We start from the raw sequence: 20,955 nt of genomic DNA on the forward strand, positions 1-20,955 counted from the left end.
GTAGTGTTTAAAGAAATTAATTTGAAGCTGAATGCTGTTATGAGAAGCACAAGAGGTTCTGCAGATGCCGGCAATCCAGAGCAATACTCAGCAGGTCAGGCAGCATTTATGAAAATGAATAAAGGGTCGATGTTTTGAGCTGAGACCCTTCATCAGGACTTGGTCTTCAGGACTTGTGTGTGATATTATTATTAACTGTATTTTTCTTCTACTTGTGTCTTGTTATAATTCAATATTTCTAACTATTTTCAACCTATGATATAACACGAGTGTTATTTCTTTTAGGGGTTCAGTTATTGTCCATCAACCATGACATTGTAGTGCCTGTGGATGCTGCAGATTCCTGGTTTTGTATGGAATGGTCTTGGAGACTATGCATTGTGCTTGTCAGTGTATGGATAGATGATTGTACACTGAAACTTGGCATAGTGCTATCCTGCCGAGTGCTGATTTTGTCTTCTGCCCTCTAGTTCAAACTTGCAATATGGTACCTACCTTAAAGAAGACGTCTACTTGGGCTGCATGCTGCCGTCTATTGTGGGCACCTTGTTCACAGCTCCTGCCCTGCTGAGAATTTGGCACAAATTCCTTTCCTCTGCTGTCACTTTTCCTGTAGCTCAATAGCTCGGTGTGGACTGGTTCCTTGTTGGCTAGCTAGGCTAATCAGTACAGCTGCTGAGTGAAAGATGTGGGACTCAGGACTGCACCCTGCCTGTGTGTTGCTGGAATGCCCGGATCCTCTTGTCTCTTTTATCCCCACCCGATGTACATAGAACATTACAGCACAGACTTTAGCCCACAATGTTGTCTACTTTTTACAATATTCTAATTTTCCTCATGCATACCAATTTTTCTATCATGGTGGATGTGATGGAAGCCACTTCCTCTTTCTTCAACTCTCTCTGCTTCAGAATAGTAATGAGCACCCAGTGGTGATTATTGTTTAGAGATGTAACAGACCCTTCTGGCCCAACCAACCAGTCTTGCCCAATTAATGCATGTGACCAATTAACTTGTATGTCTTTGGGGTGTGGGAGGGAAGCGGAACTTCTGTCGGAAGCCCACATGGCCATGGGGATAACATACCAACTTCTTACAGACTGCTGTGGAATTAAACCTGGGTTGCTGGTGTTGTAGATGCGTTACGTTAACAGCTAAGCTATTGTGCTCCCCTAATGTCATTATGAACCTGGGAACTGAGTTGGGAAGGCAAGTGTGACGAAGTGAAGAGTTGGGGACAGGGCAGGACGTGTGGACTGCCATTGAAATGAGAATCAATGAGATGCAGAATTCCTTAATGGGGTTATTTATGGGCTCCCCACACAGCTATGGTAATGACACAACATTACCCAGTGCAGGTAAGAGGGTTAATTCAATAATCATGGGGATGTCTGAGCTGGTCATACTAAATAGTGGGGGCTACACAAGTGTATAAGTAGTACAACACAAATGTAGCTTGCTGTGTTACTTCTCAGCTCCAACAACCTGGAATTATTTCAAAGTTCAAAGTAAATTTATTATTGAAGTACAATGTACAGCCCTGTGATTCATTTTTTTGCAAGCATACTCAATAGAATAATAACCACAACAGAATCAATGAAAGATGGCACCAACTGGGCATTCAACTGGAGTAAAAGACCACATACTGTGCATTACAGTAGCAAAAAGAAAGATGATAAATAAGCAATACATCAACAACATGAGATGAAGAGTCATTGAAAGTGAGTTCATAGGTTGTGGCAACAGTTCAGTGATGGGGTGAGTGAAGTTAATCCCCTTGGCTCAAGAACCTGATGGTTGAAGGGTAATGGCTGTTCCTGAACCTGGTGGTGAGAGTCCTGAGGATCCTGTACCGTCTTCCTGATGGCAGCAGTGAAACAAGAGCATAGCCTTGGTGGGGGTTCCCTGGTGATAGATGCTGCTTTCCTGCGACAGCATTTCATGTAGACATGCCCATTGGTGGGGAGGGTTTACCTTTGGTGGACTGGTCTGTATTCACTACTTTTTGTAGGATTTTCCATTTTTCTGATCTCTTACTGTCTTGTGGAGTTTGCGTGTACTTGAAACAGTTTCTTCTTGCATCCTGAAGACATTGGCGCCTGTAAGTGAATTGGCCTCTTGATATGCCCGTTATGTATGGATGTGAATTAGTTGAGGGAGTAAAGTAACTGGAGAATGAAATGGAATTGGTATAAATGTGTGGTTGATGATCAGTGCAGAGTCAGTGGGCTGAAAGGCCTCCATTCTGGTTTCTAGATCTGTTGGCTGAGGTGCTAATGACACTCCAGGTTTTTTTTTAGAGCTCATGCTCAGGATTAATGTGCAGATTGTTATTAATGATTATGATATAGTTGGGATCACAGAGACATGGCTCCAGGGTGACCAAGGATGGGAGCTCAACGTTCAGGGATATTCAATATTCAGGAGGGATAGACATGAAAGAAAAGGAGGTGGGGTGGCGTTGCTGGTTAAAGATGAGATTAACGCAATAGAAAGGAAGGACATAAGCCGGGAAGATGTGGAATCGATATGGGTAGAGCTGCATAACACTAAGGGGCAGAAAACACTGGTGGGTGTTGTGTACAGGCCACCTAACAGTAGTAGTGAGATCGGAGATGATATTAAATAGGAAATTAGAAATGTGTGCAGTAAAGGAAAAGCAGTTATAATGGGTGACTTCAATCTACATGTAGATTGGGTGAACCAAATTGGTAAAGGTGCTGAGGAAGAGGATTTCTTGGAATGTATGCGGGATGGTTTTTTGAACCAACATATCAAGGAACCAACTAGAGAGCAGGCTATTCAAGACTGGGTTTTGAGCAATGAGGAAGGGTTAATTAGCAATCTTGTCGTGAGAGGCCCCTTGGGAAAGAGTGACCATAATATGGTGGAATTCTTCATTAAGATGGAGAGTGACATAGTTAATTCAGAAACAAAGGTTCTGAACTTAAAGAGGGGTAACTTTGAAGGTATGAGTCGTGAATTAGCTACGATAGACTGGCAAATGACACTTACAGGATTGACGGTGGATATGCAATGGCAAGCATTTAAAGATTGCATGGATGAACTACAACAATTGTTCATCCCAGTTTGGCAAAAGAATAAATCAAGGAAGGTAGTGCACCCGTGGCTGACAAGAGAAATTAGGGATAGTATCAATTCCAAAGAAGAAGCATACAAATTAGCCAGAAAAAGTGGCTCACCTGAGGACTGGGAGAAATTCAGAGTTCAGCAGAGGAGGACAAAGGGCTTAATTAGGAAGGGGAAAAAAGATTATGAGAGAAAACTGGTGGGGAACATAAAAACTGACTGTAAAAGCTTTTATAGATATGTAAAAAGGAAAAGACTGGTAAAAACAAATGTAGGTCCCCTACAGACAGAAACAGGTGAATTGATTATGGGGAGCAAGGACATGGCAGACCAATTGAATAATGACTTTGGTTCTGTCTTCACTAAGGAGGACATAAATAATCTTCCAGAAATAGTAGGGGACAGAAGGTCCAGTGAGATGGAGGAACTGAGCAAAATACATGTTAGTAGGGAAGTGGTGTTAGGTAAATTGAAGGGATTAAAGGCAGATAAATTCCCAGGGCCAGATGGTCTGCATCCCAGAGTGCTTAAGGAAGTAGCCCAAGGAATAGTGGATGCATTAGTGATAATTTTTCAAAACTCATCAAATTCTGGACTAGTTCCTGAGGATTGGAGGGTGGCTAATGTAACCCCACTTTTTAAAAAAGGAGGGAGAGAGAAACCGGAGAATTATAGACCGGTTATCCTAACGTCGGTGGTGGGGAAACTGCTGGAGTCAGTTATCAAAGATGTGATAACAGCAAATTTGGAAAGCGGTGAAATCATCGGACAAAGTCAGCATGGATTTGTGAAAGGAAAATCATGTCTGAGGAATCTCATAGAATTTTTTGAGGATGTAACTAGTAGAGTGGATAGGGGAGAACCAGTGGATGTGGTATATTTGGATTTTCAAAAGGCTTTTGACAAGGTCCCACACAGGAGATTAGTGTGCAAACTTAAAGCACACAGTATTGGGGGTAAGGTATTGAAGTGGATAGAGAATTGGTTAGCAGACAGGAAGCAAAGAGTGGGAAAATTTTCAGAATGGCAGGCAGTGACTAGTGGGGTACCGCAAGGCTCAGTGCTGGGACCCCATTTGTTTACAATATATATTAATGACTTGGATGAGGGAATTAAATGCAGCATCTCCAAGTTTGCGGATGACACGAAGCTGGGCGGCAGTGTTAGCTGTGAGGAGGATGCTAAGAGGATGCAGGGTGACTTGGATAGGTTGGGTGAGTGGGCAAATTCATGGCAGATGCAATTTAATGTGGATAAATGTGAAGTTATCCACTTTGGTGGCAAAAATAGGAAAACAGATTATTATCTGAATGGTGGCTGATTAGGAAAAGGGGAGGTGCAACGAGACCTGGGTGTCATTATACACCAGTCATTGAAAGTGGGCATGCAGGTAAAGCAGGCGGTGAAAAAGGCGAATGGTATGCTGGCATTTATAGCGAGAGGATTCGAGTACAGGAGCAGGGAGGTACTACTGCAGTTGTACAAGGCCTTGGTGAGACCACACCTGGAGTATTGTGTGCAGTTTTGGTCCCCTAATCTGAGGAAAGACATTCTTGCCATAGAGGGAGTACAAAGAAGGTTCACCAGCTTGATTCCTGGGATGGCAGGACTTTCATATGAAGAAAGACTGGATGAACTGGGCTTGTACTCATTGGAATTTAGAAGATTGAGGGGGGATCTGATTGAAACGTATAAAATCCTAAAGGGATTGGACAGGCTGGATGCAGGAAGATTGTTCCCGATGTTGGGGAAGTCCAGAACGAGGGGTCACAGTTTGAGGATAAAGGGGAAGCCTTTTAGGACCGAGATTAGGAAAAACTTCTTCACACAGAGAGTGGTGAATCTGTGGAATTCTCTGCCACAGGAAACAGTTGAGGCCAGTTCATTGGCTATATTTAAGAGGGAGTTAGATATGGCCCTTCTGGCTACGGGGATCGGGGGTATGGAGGGAAGGCTGGGGCGGGGTTCTGAGTTGGATGATCAGCCATGATCATAATAAATGGCGGTGCAGGCTCAAAGGGCCGAATGGCCTACTCCTGCACCTATTTTCTATGTTTCTATTAATTGATTTAGCGACTAGCGAACCATGAACATTGATTAAAATCTTATCAATGTTGAAAGTGATTTAATTCAGTCTAAAATCAGGGTCTCTTACAAATGGAAAAATATACAGTAATTTTAAAGCATTTGGAAAAAGACTGAGAATGTTCAGTTTGTTGTTTGGGACAACACAAAAACAGAAGAACTTTAAAACTACTTTTTTGCCTGCACCTTCTCTCCTATCTGTTGCAGAGCTTGTGGGTACTGTGTTGACTTCACCAGCTGCTTTGTGACAAACAACCAGCGTAACAGCATCCTCAATCCCAAGGGACTGTGAATGATCAACAGTGGGGCACAAATTCCACTGGCACCAGTGAAAGTCATAGCGCAAGCGAATACGTGACATGCAAGATAATTCCTAGAAGCGTGGTTTTCCATAAACAATTCTGTAAGCAAACATGTATACCTCAATCCTGTTGATTGAGCCGATCCTAGACCACAATGCACAAAGTTCGCCACATAGCCACATCAGCGAGATTTCCTCCTTACATCACAGTTGTTTCTGAAATGATGACCATTCAGCTGATTGAAAAGGATATAAAGGCCAGGCATTCGGAAGACACACAGTCATGCGCATTGGCGATGTCTCCCTGCATGGTGATGAAACATTTGCATGTAAATTGCCAAGCTTGGAGAAGAAACTCAACCCAACCGTCAACCACCCGAGCTGCACATCTTCCTAATTATTTCCAATAGTTGAATAATGATAACGTTAACAATTTTGCAGTTTGAGGCAGTTTGCCTCAGCCCAAGGGAGTATGAACAAATGCAGAGAGATTTCCAAGGTTAAAGTTGACTATGGTATTTGAGCGATCTAAGCTGATGAAAGGTAGCTTTATTTGTCACATACCTATCGAAATATACAGTGAAATGCATCATTTGCGTCAATGACCAGTGCAGTCCGAATATGTATGTATCAACCTACAAGTATCGCCATGCCTTCGGCACCAACATAGCATATCCACAACTCACTTGCCCTAATTCTTCTGTCTGGAATTTGGGAGGAAAACTGGAGCATGGGGAAATGTGGTTCCGGGGAGAATGTACAAGCTCCTTGCAGACAGCGGTAGGAATTAAACCTTGAAGGCTGATCTCTGGTGTTGTAGTAGTGTTATCCTAACCACAACACTACAATGCAACCCAGTTTTGACAATATTTCATTTTCTTGGTTTACTGAAACCAACCTTAGTTGGATAACGTACACGCACGTTAACAGCAGTTTATTATGATACCAATTTCCTTATCACTTGGAATGAATGTTTGTGTTTTTGTTTCTTTATTCTTCAGCATTTAGTTGAAATAAGTTTTCGGTGAGACAGTCAAAACATAAAATTCCTTATGTTCGTGCTGGAGCAGATTAGACATAGAAACAGAATTAGGCCATTCAGTTTAGCAAGTCTGCCATTCAATCATCATGATTTATAAATCTCTATCAACCCCATTCTGCTCTGTCCCTTATCTTTGATACCCTTTGTGCTTTACATTGAAGAGAAGAATATGGCTTTTGCATAGTACTACATGACTGTGTAATAGTGGAATAACTTGCTCCATGTTTGTTGCTAATATTACTTGGGTGATGGTATTTATTGTAGTGATGCAGTATTAATTTCTACATGAATTGAGGTGTTGTAACTTGATGGGAGTTAAAATTTTGTATGAGTGTCCTTGTTGCTCCAGTTGGCAAAAGGTAAGAAAGCTGCAGAGCGGGGGTTCCTAACCTGGGATCCATGGACCACTTGCTTAATGGTATCACTCCATGGTATAAAAAAAGCTTAGGAACCCCTGCTTTACAAATATATAGGACACAGGTTGTTAAAGCAGAAAATTGTGGAAATACAGGCTCAGCAAAGATAAAAATGGTTGGTGCTTTAGGCTGATCTTTCAGCACATTCCAAAGAAACAAATCGGCTGAGTATTTCCATCTGATTTTTTTTTGGATCAGGCTTCCAGCATTGTTAGTGTTTTTGCTTTTCAATCTGAAACTACTTCTGGGACTGTAAGGAAGTGTAGTTGGAGTTCAAAAGAATTACAAGAACCGTTGCTTTTCTTAATGTAGATGACTCCTACTTATAGAGGGTGCCGTTACAACACTTAAAGATAACTTTAAAAGATAGCTTTATTTATCACTAACACATCGAAACACACAGTGAAATGCGTTGTTTGCGTCAGCCATGCTAGCTTGCATTCTGTAATTGTGCTGGGGGCAGCCTGCAAGGGTCACCATGCTTCCAGCACCAACGTAGCACGCCTGCAGTTTACTAACCTTACCCCATAGGCCCTCTTGGAATGTTGGATCTTGGAGCTAGCGCTGTAAAGCATTACGCTACCACTACGTTACTTTTCACTACTTGAAGGTGTAGTGACAAGTGGGAATCGTTGCCCCCTATGGTGGAATAGGTGGAAGATGAAAATGTTGAGAAATGTAAAGTGATGCACTTCAGTAGCAGGAATGAGTCGTAGAACACCGCAACAGGCCCATCAGCTCACAATGTCCATGTTGACAATTACACTTGCATGAGGTGCAGTTCTAGAATGTAAAAGACCACAAGACATGGGAGTAGCATTGGGTCAATTGGTCCATCTAGTCTGCTCCCCCAATGGCTGTTCCATTTTTCCTTCTCAACTCCATTCTCCTCCCCTCTCCCTGTAACCTTTCACACTCTGACTAATTAAGCACCTGTCAGTCTTCACCTTAAATACATCCAATGACCTGGCCTTTGGCAATGAATTCCACAGATTCACCACCCTCTGGCTAAAGAAGTTCCTCCTCATCTCCATTCTAAAATGGACATCCCTCTATTCTAAGGCAGTACCTTCTGGTCTTAGACTCACTCACCATAGGAAACAGCCTCTCCACACCAATTCTGTTTAGGCCTTTCAACATTTGATTGGTTTCAATGAGATTCTCCCTCGTTCTTATAATTTCCAGTGAGTACAAGCCCAGAGCTGTGAAATGTTCCTTGTATGATAACCCTTTCATTCCAGGAATGGTTTTCATGAACCTCCTCTGAACCTTCTCCAATGGCCGCACATCCTTGATAAGGGGCCCAAAACTGCTCACAATACTCCGTGTGGTCTGTTCAATGCCTTGTAAAGCCTCAGCATTACATCCTTGCTCTTATATTCTAGTCGTCTTGAAATGAATGCTAACATTACACTTGCCCTACTTACCATTGACTTGACCTGTAAGTTAACCTTTAGGGAATCTTGCACGAGGACTCTCAAGTCCCTTTGCATCCCGGATTAAAAAATCTCCCCATTTAGAAAGTAGTCTATACTTTTATTCCTTCGAGCAAAGTGCATGACTATATGCTTCTGAAAAGAAATAGAGATCTGGAGTGATACACACAACATGCTGGAGGAACTCAGCACGTCAGATAGCATCTATGGAATTGAATAAACAGTCGATGTTTTGGGCCGAGGCCCTTCAACACTGGAAAGGTAGGGAGAAGACTCCAGAATAAAAAGGTATGGGAGGGGAAGGAAGCTAGCTGGAATGTGATAGGTGACACTGTGTTAATTGCAAGTACGGAGGAAGAACTACAAAACTTAATATGATTGTTGAAGAAAGTGCAAAAATGGGTCTATCTATCAATTGCAAAAAGACAATGTATGGTGATATCCAAAAAGAAGGGGAATCCTATCTGCGGGCTGAGAATAAACGGGGATGACATAAAACAAGTACAGAACTTTTGCTACTTAGGAAGCTCGGTGACATCAGATGGCAGGTGCGATTTGGACATCAAAAGAAGAATAGGGATGGCAAAAAACACCTTTATGAGAATGAGGAGTATACTGACCAATACTAAACTAGGCATGACAACCCGCCTCAGAGTACTAAAATGTTACGTTTATCCAATTATGTTATATGGCTCAGAATGTTGGACAATATCTAGTAACATGAGGAAACGAATTGAAGCAGCAGAGATGTGGTTTTTGAGGAGGATGCAAAGAATATCATGGAAACGATTATTTAACGAGGATATCATGAACAGAGAAAACACAAAAAGAGATCATGAAAAGGCAACGTAACTTCATTGGACATGTGATTTGGAAAGAGGAGTTAGAATGCATGGTAATTATGGGAAAGATTGAAGGGAAGAAAGTAAGAGGAAGACAAATGATAGAGACAGCAGCCAGAGAACTGGAAATGAGTACCAATGAATTGATCCACTTGACGTGAAACAGGAGTGTGTGGGCCATGGCAGTCAAAGCTCAAACTGGACATGGCACCTGATGATGATGTACATGGAAACATACAGTTAAATGTGTCATTTGATTAAATCAAATCAAATCAAATCAATGAGGATTATGTTGGGCAGCCCACAAGTGTCACCACACTTCTGCCACCAACGTAGCATGCCCAGAACTCAGAAACCCTAACCGTATGTCTTTTAGAATGTGTGAGGAAACTGGTGCACTCAAAGGAAACCCACATGGTTACAGGGAGAATGTACAAATTCCTTACAGGCGAATGTGGGAATTGAACCCCAAAGGTGACTGCAGGTGCTAACCACCATGCTACTATGTTGTCCCCTTAAGATCTGATGTGTTCAAGATTATAAAGTTTATAAGCAGACTAGATGGGAACAAACTGTTCCCATTGGAGGCAGCCTCAAGAGGACAAAACAAAGATGAGTTGCAAAGGAGCCAATAGAACATGAGGTTTAAACCCTTTCACAGTGGTTGGAGTCTGCACATAGAAACATAGAAAATAGGTGCAGGAGTAGGCCATTCGGCCCTTTGAACCTGCACCGCCATTCAGTATGATCATGGCTGATCATCCAGCTTAGAGCCCTGTACCTGCCTTCTCTCCATACCCCCTGAACCCTTTAGCCAAAAGGGCCATATCTAACTCCCTCTTAAATATAGCCAATGAACTGGCCTCAGCTGTTTCCTGTGGCAGAGAATTCCACAGATTCACCACTCTCTGTGTGAAGTGGTTTTTCCTCATCTCGGTCCCCTTTATCGTGAAACTGTGACCCCTCGTTCTGGACTTCCCCAACATCGGGAACAACCTTCCTACATCTAGCCTGTCCAATCCCTTTAGGATTTTATACGTTTCAATAAGATCCCCCCTTAATCTTCTAAATTCCAGAGAGTATAAGCCTAGTCGATCCAGTCTTTCATCGTATGAAAGTCCTGCCATCCCAGGAATCAATCTGGTGAACCTTCTTTGTACTCCCTCTATGGCAAGAATGTCTTTCCTCAGATTAGGGGACCAAAACTGCACACAATACTCCCGGTGTGGTCTCACCAAGGCCTTGTACAACTGCAGTAGTACCTCCCTGCTCCTGTACTCGAATCCTCTTGCTATGAATGCCAGCATACCATTCGCCTTTTTCACCGCCTGCTGTACTTGCATGCCCACTTTCAATGACTGGTGTACAATGACGCCCAGGTCTCGTTGCACCTCCTCTTTTCCTAATCAGCCACCATTCAGATAATAATCTGTTTTCCTGTTCTTGCCACCAAAGTGGATAACCTTACATTTATTCACATTAAATTGCATCTGCCATGAATTTGCCCACTCACCTAACCTATCCAAGTCACCCTGCATCCTCTTAGCATCCTCCTCACAGCTAACACTGCCACCCAGCTTCGTGTCATCCGCAAACTTGGAGATGCTGCATTTAATTCCCTCGTGTAAGTCACTTATATATATTGTAAACAACATGTAGGTGAAACTATGATGGAGGAAGATTCTTTGTAACATTCAGTTGTGATTTTGGTGTCTATTCTGTTGAGTGGTATCTTTTAGTTTTCCCTTGAAAATGATGAATTGATTGAGTTTCTTATTTTGCAGTGACGTCTTGGCCCTGCCCATTTTCAAACAAGAAGATTCTAACCTTCCTCCAGAGGATGAAAGTAAACATCCACCATTCCAGTACGTGCTCTACGCAGCCACATCGCCTGCTGTTAAGCTACATGATGAAACACTCACCTATTTGAACCAAGGTATGTTGCACATTTTGAAGAGCTTTGCTCCACATTGTTATTTGTTATATGCTTTTTAATGTGATTTATAAAACCATTAATGGGTGAGTTAGTTGATAGGGTGGTGGCATGCAAACTGCTGGGGGCTATGGCAATGTAGGTGCTGATCATGTTTTCTTGCATTGTGAGCTTGAAGATATGTACATTCAGGAGGAATACTAAACTTATTCTACAAATAAAAACCTGAAAGCATTCTGCCTTTTGATGAAATTGATATTTTGCTATTTCCAAAGGTGAGATTTGAACCTTTGAGATACAAATAATACTGTAGTGTTAATCCCTGTTAATTTGATACAAAGCTCCTTCATGTTAGTGAGACATGACTGCATTGAAAACTTAATCTGATTAGGCAAGTTGTTAAACTTGTATCAACTTTGCTCATGTTTCAGAGAATATCTACTGTCACTATTTGGTAAAGGCTACTCTAAAGATTTTGTCAAAAAGTCCTTTATTCCACATTCATCAGTGGACAATTAACATTGTAGATATATTAGGGTGGAGGACCTGCTTGACTGCTCTTTCTGTTCAGATAATAATGCAAGAGGCTGTTACCCAGTTTCAATTTTGGATTCAGATTTATTTATGATGTGCTCATCAAAATGTACAGTGTAATACCCTGTTTGTGTGTTAACAACCAGCACAGCCTAAGGATGCACAGGCAACAATAGCAAAACAGCCCTCTTTCCCACCTTCCCACTTACTTAAACACACCTGCAGCACCATGACAGGCAGCCTCATTGACTATGATCTCCAGCTCTTGGCCCCGGACTCGCGGACATCAGGCCTCTGACTTCTGAACATGCCCACGCACAGGCACTTCAGCTTTAAGCCCTCAACCTCTGGACTGACTGACTTTGGTGTTCGGGTGTCGACTCCAGAGCTCGCTGATCACGGGACTTTGACATTCAGATATGCTGACCGGGGGGGGGGGGTGGGGTGGGGTGGTGGGTGAAACTTAATGCCTTCTGCCTCCATGGACCTCAAACCCTGGGACTAGCTGGAAGGTGATGGGTGAAGCCAGGCGGGTGGAAAAGATCAAGGCTGGAGAATGAAAGAATCTGATAGGAGAGGCGAGTGGACCATAGGAAAAAGGAAGGAGGTGGTGATGGGTAGATGAGAAGAGGTAAAGGGCTAGAGTGGGGAATAGAAGGGGGGGAGGGTATTTTTTTTTACTGGAAGGAGAACTCAATATTCAAGCCATCAGGTTGGAGGCTACCCAGGCAGAATATAAGATGTTGCTACTCCACTCTGAGGGTGGCCTGATCGTAACATGAGGAGGCTGTGGACCGGCACGTTGGAACAGGAATGTGAAACAATTAAAATGTTGGGCTATTGGGAAATTCTGCTTTTGGCAGATGGTGGTGAGGTGCTCGACAAAACGATCCACCAATTTACAATGGAGGCTGCATCGAGAGCACTGGACAGAATAGATGACCCCAGCAGATTCACAGGTGAAGTGTTGCCTCACCTGGAAGTGTTATTTGGCATCCTGAATGGAGGTGAATGGGTAGGTGTAGTACTTTTGCTGCTTGCAAGGTTAAGTGCTGGGAGGGAGATCAGTGGAGAGGGATGAATCGACAAGGGAATCATTGAGGGAGCAATCTCGACAGAAAGTGGAGATTGGGGAGGAGGTAAAGATGTATTTAGTGGCAAGATCCCTTTGGAGGTGGCGGCAGTTGCAAAGAATGATGTATTAGTTGCGAGGGTCATGGGGTAGTAGGTTTCAAAGGTACATTTAATGTCAGAGAAAGGTATGCAATATACATCCTGAATTTTTTTTCTTCACGACCATCCATGAAAACAGAGGTGTGCCCCAAAGAATGAACGACAGTTAAATGTTAGAAGCCTGAAGCACCCCCCCAGCTCCCCATTCCCACGCAGCAGCAGAGTGACAATCCCCCCTCCCCCACCAACAAAAAGAAAACATCGGTGCCCCCCCCCCACTAAGCACACAACCATGCAGCAAAGCATTAATAAAGACACAGACTTGCAGTACCCCAAAGACTACTCATTCACCCGGTATTCGATATATATATATATATATATATCCCCTCCTTCCCCCCCTCCTTCCCCCCCTCCTTCCCCCCCTCCTTCCCCCCCTCCTTCCCCCCCTCCTTCCCCCCCTCCTTCCCCCCTCCTTCCCCCCCTCCTTCCCCCCCTCCTTCCCCCCCTCCTTCACCCCCTCCTTCCCCCCCTCCTTCCCCCCCTCCTTCCCCCCCTCCTTCCCCCCCCTCCTTCCCCCCCTCCTTCCCCCCTCTCCTCCCCCCTCTCTCCTCCCCCCTCCCCAAATAAGGGAAAAAGAGGTGGCTCCATTTCACAGTGAGACAAAGAACCCTATTACCTTTAAGGCGGTGGGAAGATTGGGTGTGCACAGATGTCCAGGAAGTTGAGTTATGGGTGAGAGCAGCATCAATGATGGAGGAAGAGAAAGCCTGTTCTTTGAAGGAGTAAGACATCTCTGGTGTCCTGAAAAGGAATACCTCATCCTGGGAACAGATACGATAGAGACGAAGGAATTGAGAAAAGCATTTTTACAGGAGACAGGGCGGGAAGAGGTATAGTCAAGATAACTGTGGGAATCAGTAGGTTTATAAAAGATGTCAGTTGACAGATTGTCTCCAGAGATGGAGACAGCGATTGAGGAAGAAGAATGAAGTGTCACAAACGGAATGATTATCCATAAGGAATGCCTTGCTTTCTCTCTGGGTTTTGAGTCTTTGTAACTTTGCTTTCATTGAGTTTTGAGGAATATTTTAAGGCCAGTTTTAATAGTTGGAAGGGATTGAAAGGCAACATTCATATTTCAGGTTGTCTCTTTGCCTTGCTGAATCTGCTGCCTTGCTACTTCCGTTTGATCTAGCTTCAACAGATCGCAACAAAAATGCTGTTTTTAGAAACAAATCCATTGATGTCTTAAGGACCACTCAAAAGCTCTGTTCAGATGATGTCTGCGGCATGTGAAACTACTGCAGTGTCCTTTCTGTATCTGAACTGTGCTTTTGTCCACTGTAATTAGCACATATGAAGACATTATTATCTTCTGTCAGAAAGCACCTAGACTGTGTCTAAACAACAGCTGGTAGTTAGAAAGAACACATGAGATCCAAGTAACTTATTAGCACTGCATATATAGGTTCCTCAGCATTGAAAAGACCACTTAACACCCAAAAGCTTGTCCCACTTAGGAGCTATCCTTTCCACCAAGGATAGCAAAGTGAAAGGTGAACTTCAGAGAAATGCTTTACCCTGTTTCTGTCTTGGCACAAATACCCTTAATTTCACTCTACGTTCCCTATCTAATTCAAATTTTTAAAAATCCTTATTGGAAGTTGAAGATATTTTAAAGATTTGCTTTATTTGTCACATGTATATTGAAACATGCAGTAAAATATGTCATGTGTCATTGGCCAATTTAATTTGAGGATGTGCTGGGGATAACCTGCAAGTGTCCCATGTTTCCAGTGTCAACATTGAATGCCTGCAGTTTACTGTCCCTACCCCATACGCCTTTGGACATGGTCACCGGGAGAACGTACAAGCTCCATCCAGTGGTAGGAATTGAATTGTGACTGCTGGCATTGTAGAACGTTATGTAACCACTATGCTCCTGTGTCCCCCTCAGCTTTCACCCATGGAATGAGCCAGGCTCAAGCTGATGATTTTGCTGTTGTAGTTATAAATCTTGGAGTGGGACTTTGCACAACCTCATCCCTAAATTTAGGAGGAGCAGGAGAAGATATAAAGGCACCTCAGATGCTATCATTGTGACCATTTTTGAGAAAAGAGACTTGTGTTTCCAGTCCTGACGAAGGGTCTTGGCCTGAAACGTCGACTGTACCTCTTCCTAGAGATGCTGCCTGGCCTGCTGCGTTCACCAGCAACTTTGATGTGTGTTGCTTGAATTTCCAGCATCTGCAGAATTCCTGTTGCTTGTGTTTCCCTGTTGCTTGCTGTAGAAAAGGTTGTTTAAAAGATGGTCTTCAACCATTGCCATTTGCTGAAGACCTATTGCTTAAATTACAAGTGTGAATTCGAACCATTGAGAGGGATAATTGTCATGCTCTTCAGTGCATTAAATGCCAAGAGAAATGTGGTGTACAGTGACAGGTACTTGTGTGGCCTTTAATCTCAAAGCTCCTCCTATCAGAGGGGATTGAGGAGCACCCTTCTCATTTATCTGTCTTCAAGGAAAATTAGTTCCCTTGTACGTTTGCTAAATGATGTCAAGATGTCTGTGATTCCGATCAGAGAGTCAATCTGTTTACTGCCAGCATTGGAGCGATGACACCACTGTGAACAAATCTACACCAACACTTTTCAAGGTTGTTTAGTTATTTCCAGTACATAGTATAAAGGAGAACAAAATAATTGGTTCTCTGGACTTTACAACAATTCTGGACCAGGTCTTCAATCAACTTCTTACTACTTTGGGACTAGTTTACATTACTAATGGCAAAGTTTTAAACTTGTAAAGCCACTACTGCAGGATCCAGGTCACTCCAGTCATGGAGTTGTTTCACACAGATGCAAGCTGTTCCGCTTGTACCTACCAACATTAATGCTTTTGACTACATTTGGTCTTCTGTGCTAGGTGACTCAAGTATTTGCTTGCATGTTGCTTAAGTGTTGAGTAGCAGCCTCTGTCACTAGGGCAAGTGTGTATCCAGTCCCCAACCACTGAGTAATTTCCCCCAGTTCCCCTTTAAATCTCCTGTCTGTCGCTGCTTGGCCTCAACACTCCCATGTGTCCTTGGATTCTGGATTTCTTGACAGAAAAACCACAGTCAGTCCGTGTTGGCAGGAACATCTCTGACTCCATCACGCTGAGCACTGGATCCCCACAAGGCTGTGTGCTTAGCCCATTGCTGTTTATACTGCTAACACGTGATCTGTGCAGCCAGATTCAAGGAGAACCAGATCATTAAATTTGCTGATGATACCACAGTAGTGGGGCTCATCGGCAAAAATGATGAAACAATGTACAGGGAGGAGGTCAAACACCTAGAGAGCTGATGCAGTGATAACAACTTGGTGCTTATTGTCACCAAAACCAAGGAGATGATCGTCGATTTCAGACGGTCTCAGCCTGAGCACACACCCCTCAGCATCAGCGGCTCCACAGTGGAGAGAGTGGAAAACATCAAGTTCCTTGGGGTGCAGATCTCGGACAATCTCACCTGGTCCAGGAACACCACTGGGATTGTGAAACGGGCCCAGCAGAGATTGCACTTTCTGAGGAAGCTTAAACAAGCATCACTCCCCACTAACATCTTAACTACATTCTACAGAGGCATGGTTGAGAGTGTGCTGACCTTTTGCATCACAACCTGGTACTCCAGCTGCAGTGCTGTTGACAAAAAAGCCTTGCAGAGGGTGTTTAGGGGAGCAGAGAAGGTTATTGGGGTCTCCCTACCTTGTATCCAAGACCTCTTTCAGAGTCGATGCCTCCAGAAGACATGGTACATCATTAAAGACCCCTCACACTCTCTCCATGAACTGTTTGTTCTTCTGCCATCAGGCAAACGTTACAGGAGCATCAAAACTAAAACCACAAGGCTACTAAACAGCTTCCTCCCACAGGCAGGCAGACTGCTAAATAGCTGCTCTACCTGACTCGGCTTTGGACACTTTTAACTTGCACTGGACACTTATAACTTGATTTTAACTGACATGTGGCTGTTGTGTTTTACTATTTATTGCTACGTTTATTATTTAGTGTTGCATTTGTTATGTTATGATTGCACTGCTCCTGGGAAATGCTGTCTCATTCTGCCCTGCAGAGCTGATGTACGGTTAGAATGACAATAATGTTTTTTGAATCTTGAATCTTAAACCTACACCCCCTATTCTTTGACATCTTAAACATCTTTATGGGGGGAGGGGTAGTTTTTGTTTACTGCTGTCAAGTGAAGATGACCATCCTGATGCTAGGCTATGACCTTGTATCAGAGGCTAGCCTTGATTGCCTGTATATTTCTCAACCAAGTTTTGTAGCATAGTGTAAATAGGGTGTAGGGCTCTGGTATGTTTTGCCTTGGGTATTTACCCTGGCTGTGTAATTTAATATCCAAAAATGACAAGTAGCTGCTGTTGGTTCTGCTCAGTGCACTGTATGCTTGCTGATATCTACACCCGAGTGTTTGTGAATCATTGGTCTTGGTAAGGGTATGAGGTGATGGAATTTCTATTATGAAGCTGATTTGCACACCAGATGCAATTATTTTTAAAATTCTCTGTGATGCTGGTGAGTTTAAGTTGCAGTCAAAATGGTTGAATGATTTTATCAGATAGGTTTATTATTATATACTGAGGGTCAACTTGTTTTGCGTGCCATCCATACATTCCATCTCATTGCGTTGGTGCATTGAGGTAGTACAAGGGAAAACAATAACAGAATGCAGAATAGTTCAAAAATTCATTTATTAAAGTATACAACTTGAAGTAATTCTTCTCTAGGTAGCCATGAAACCAAGAAAGAAAAGAAAGGCATCCCGATCGTCAACTCCAAAATCCCCCCTCACCACATGAAAAGGAACAAATGCATCAGCCCCCAAATCCCTCCCCCCCCGCATGAAAAAAATGAATAAATTGGAACAGGAACATCAACCCCTCAAATCCCTCCTGCACAAAAGAACCAAACAAATCAGAAAAGGCACATAGTGTTAACAGTTACAGAGAAATTGCAGTGCAGGTGCGAAGCCAGTGCAAAGTGGATTGAAGTCAAGAGGCTGTCTTAAATTTGTATGTGACTGTTTAGTGTTATATGTGGGATGGAAGCCATCCTTGAGCCTGGTGGTGTGTGCTTTCAGGCTTTTTAAAATCTGTCTGGTGAGGTGGGAGAAGAGAGAATGTCTGCAATGGGTGGGTCTTTGATGACATAAGGCAGTCAGAAGTGTAGACATTCCATGGAGGGGAGGATGGTTTATGTGATGTGTTGGGCTGTGTACACAACTCTGCAGTTTCCTGTGGTCTTGGATAGAGCAGTTGCATTCCAAACTCTGATGCATCTGGATAGGGTACTTTCTATGTGCTATGACATGGGTGATCATGGTCTTTCCATGACTGTGATTCTCCTTGGCAAATTTTTCTACAGAAGTGGTTTGCCATTGCCGCCTTCTGAACCAGTGTCTTTACAAGATGGGTAATCCCAGTCATTATCAATACTCTTCAGAGATTGTCTGCCTGGCGTCGGTGGTCGCATAACCAGGACTTATGATGTGCACCAGCTGTTCATATGATCATCCTCCGCCTGTTCCCATGGCTTCACGTGACCCTATTACACAGGGGCTAAGCAGGTTCTACACCTTGCTCAAGAGTGACCTGCAGGCTAACGGAGGGAAGGAGAACCTTACACCTCCTTTGGAGATGTATCAACACCCTGCCACCTAACTTTCTGTGTTGTATTGATTAAAAATGGGTGAAGGTCAAAGGGGACATACCATCTTTATTCAGCTTCTTGAGGAAGTTTAGGCTCTAGTGCACTGGGCTGTGATATTGACATGGTTGGACCAGGATAGGCTGTTAGTCTTTATACCTAGGAACTTGAAGCTCTCAACCCTTTCAACCTCAGCACTGTGATGTAAAAAGGAGTGCAGTATATACATAAACCACTTCCTGAAGTCATAAGGTTGGAAACGCCTGCACTAGACTCTCCCTCCTCCCTTTAACTCTGAGATTCAGTCCACTGCAGTGGTGTTGTCTGCAAGCATGGCACTGGAGCGGAATCTGGCCACGCAGTCATGAGTGTACGGGCTGTAGAATGGGGGGCTGAGGGGGCACAACCTTGTGGAGCACCAGTGTTGAGGATAATCGTGGCAGAAGTTTCTCTGTCTATCCTTACTGATACAGACTGTACAGGAAGTCGAGGACCCAGTTGCAGAGAAAGTGTTGAGTCCCACATCTAGGAGTTTGGAGATGACTTCGCTTTGAGTTATATTGACGACAGCACTGTAGTCAATAAACAGAAGTCTATTTGGTTCAAAACTCAGTGTCGCTGCTGACTAGATCAGGGATAGGCAACCTTAAGCACAAATCATTTTCTAGCATGCATTATTCATTAATTTGAGGCAAAACATAACTAGATGTATTTAAATGGATAATTCCCATATTTCAAGTTTTTTATGGCATTTATCTGGCCCACCATCCACTCATTAATACGCGATCCAGCCCACAGAGGCAAAAAGGTTGCCGACTCCTGGACTAGATGCTCCAGAGATGATTGTATGGCTAGGGAATGGTACCCACCGTGGTCCCCTGTGGCTGGAGCCGAATTGTATTGGGTCTATTGCAACAGTGTTTGCTATCAATACTCAAGGTGATCTGTATTTTGGTTTTCAAGGTTGAAAGGGGTAGCTCATCAGTTCAGACTAGTTTTTAACCGGTGTTTGTATTGAGAAAGGTCGGCTGGTGGCGCAGTGAGATCAGCGCCAGGTTCGAGAACGGTGACAGACCACCCCCGTGCACGCTCTCCATCTGCACTGGGTTGATGTCGAGCTTGGAACTCGGCCTCGTAAAATAATACTCCAAAATGTCCGTGCGAGGAGTGGCACCCCACACAGCTTTTCGAACTGCGCCTTGTAAGGCATGAAAAATGCCCGACGCTGGCCTCTCAGCTCTGAGTCGACATCGTCATCATCATCATCATCATGTATTGAGAATCCAAGAGTTGGGTGACACAGCCTGTGGAGCTCCTGCTTCAGGACTTCGGTGACCTGGATTCAATCCTGACTTCAAACACCACACTCGTGAGTTAGGGTAGGTGTGGATGCTTTGGTGATCTGCATGGGTTGGTTAGATGAAAAGCCTGCTTTCATGATGTAGTTTTGCATCATTCTAATATTACTAGTTCTAAAACTTCTGTTGTATTTTTTAAAGACATTTATTGTTGAGACAATTGCAACAGCCATGGATATGTTTTAATAAAGTGAACTTACAATAATCGGCCCTTTGCTGCACTGACAGCTTTCTGGACTATAGGATATTACTACTTTTTTTTTACATTACGTTTACCTGTGAGCTAGGTGCATTTAAATGGAGCATGAGAATTGGGATTGAGTTCTAAAAGAAGTGTGGGACTTGGGTGTGTTTAAAGGTTACAGCGAAAACAGGTAAGTTCAATGCTGAGTTATTGGTGGTTTTGAACAACAGCATGGTGGAATTTTGGAGTTTTGCTGTATAGGGCAGTGATCCCCAACCGCCGGGCTGCGAGCATGTGCTACTGGGCCGCGTGGAAACGATATGATTTGGTGATATGAAACGATACGAGTCAGCTGCACCTTTCCTCATTCCCTGTCACGCACTGTTGAACTTGAACACAACCCACCCCCCACCCCCCCCCGGGCCAGTCGGTCCGCGGTGTGCAAAAGGTTGGGGACCCCTGGTTTTTTCCCCTGGTGGCTTTTCTATCAATCTGAAAGCAAGGCAACTTAACGCATGGACAGTACTACATAAGGCTTTTTAAAAAATTGATCCCTACTTAAGACAACTAAATAAATCAATCTTACAAGTGTCAAAATTATGTTATTTATCATGTGCCACATCCTGCCAGGCATTAGATTATTGAGAATATTGGTTCATACTTGTGATGAAAAACTAGCATAGGAACATTAAGGATTTGTACAGGAAAATAGATATGAGGATTTGTACTTTATATACTTATTTAAATACAACTAGCTGAATAGGATGTAGGAATATTTTGTTAAATACTGTAGGTCTGATGTAGAATCTGATGGGAATTTCCATGAAGTGGGATGTTTTAGAAACAGCTCA

At 43.4% G+C, this 20,955-nt stretch overlaps 1 protein-coding gene across 4 annotated transcripts in view; it reads left to right on the forward strand.

Annotated features, from left to right (window-relative positions):
- LOC134356070 (upstream-binding protein 1-like) overlaps window positions 1-20,955 on the forward strand; it is a 146,880-nt gene that overhangs the window by 33,332 nt on the left and 92,593 nt on the right. For all 4 annotated transcript variants that reach the window (XM_063066637.1, XM_063066627.1, XM_063066616.1 and 1 more), the window contains one exon: window positions 10,997-11,148. In XM_063066637.1, the coding sequence (XP_062922707.1) occupies window positions 10,997-11,148 (152 nt within the window). The remainder of the gene's footprint in view (window positions 1-10,996; window positions 11,149-20,955) is intronic.

Source organism: Mobula hypostoma, chromosome 1, assembly GCF_963921235.1.
Source record: "Mobula hypostoma chromosome 1, sMobHyp1.1, whole genome shotgun sequence".
Lineage (NCBI taxonomy): Eukaryota > Metazoa > Chordata > Chondrichthyes > Myliobatiformes > Myliobatidae > Mobula > Mobula hypostoma.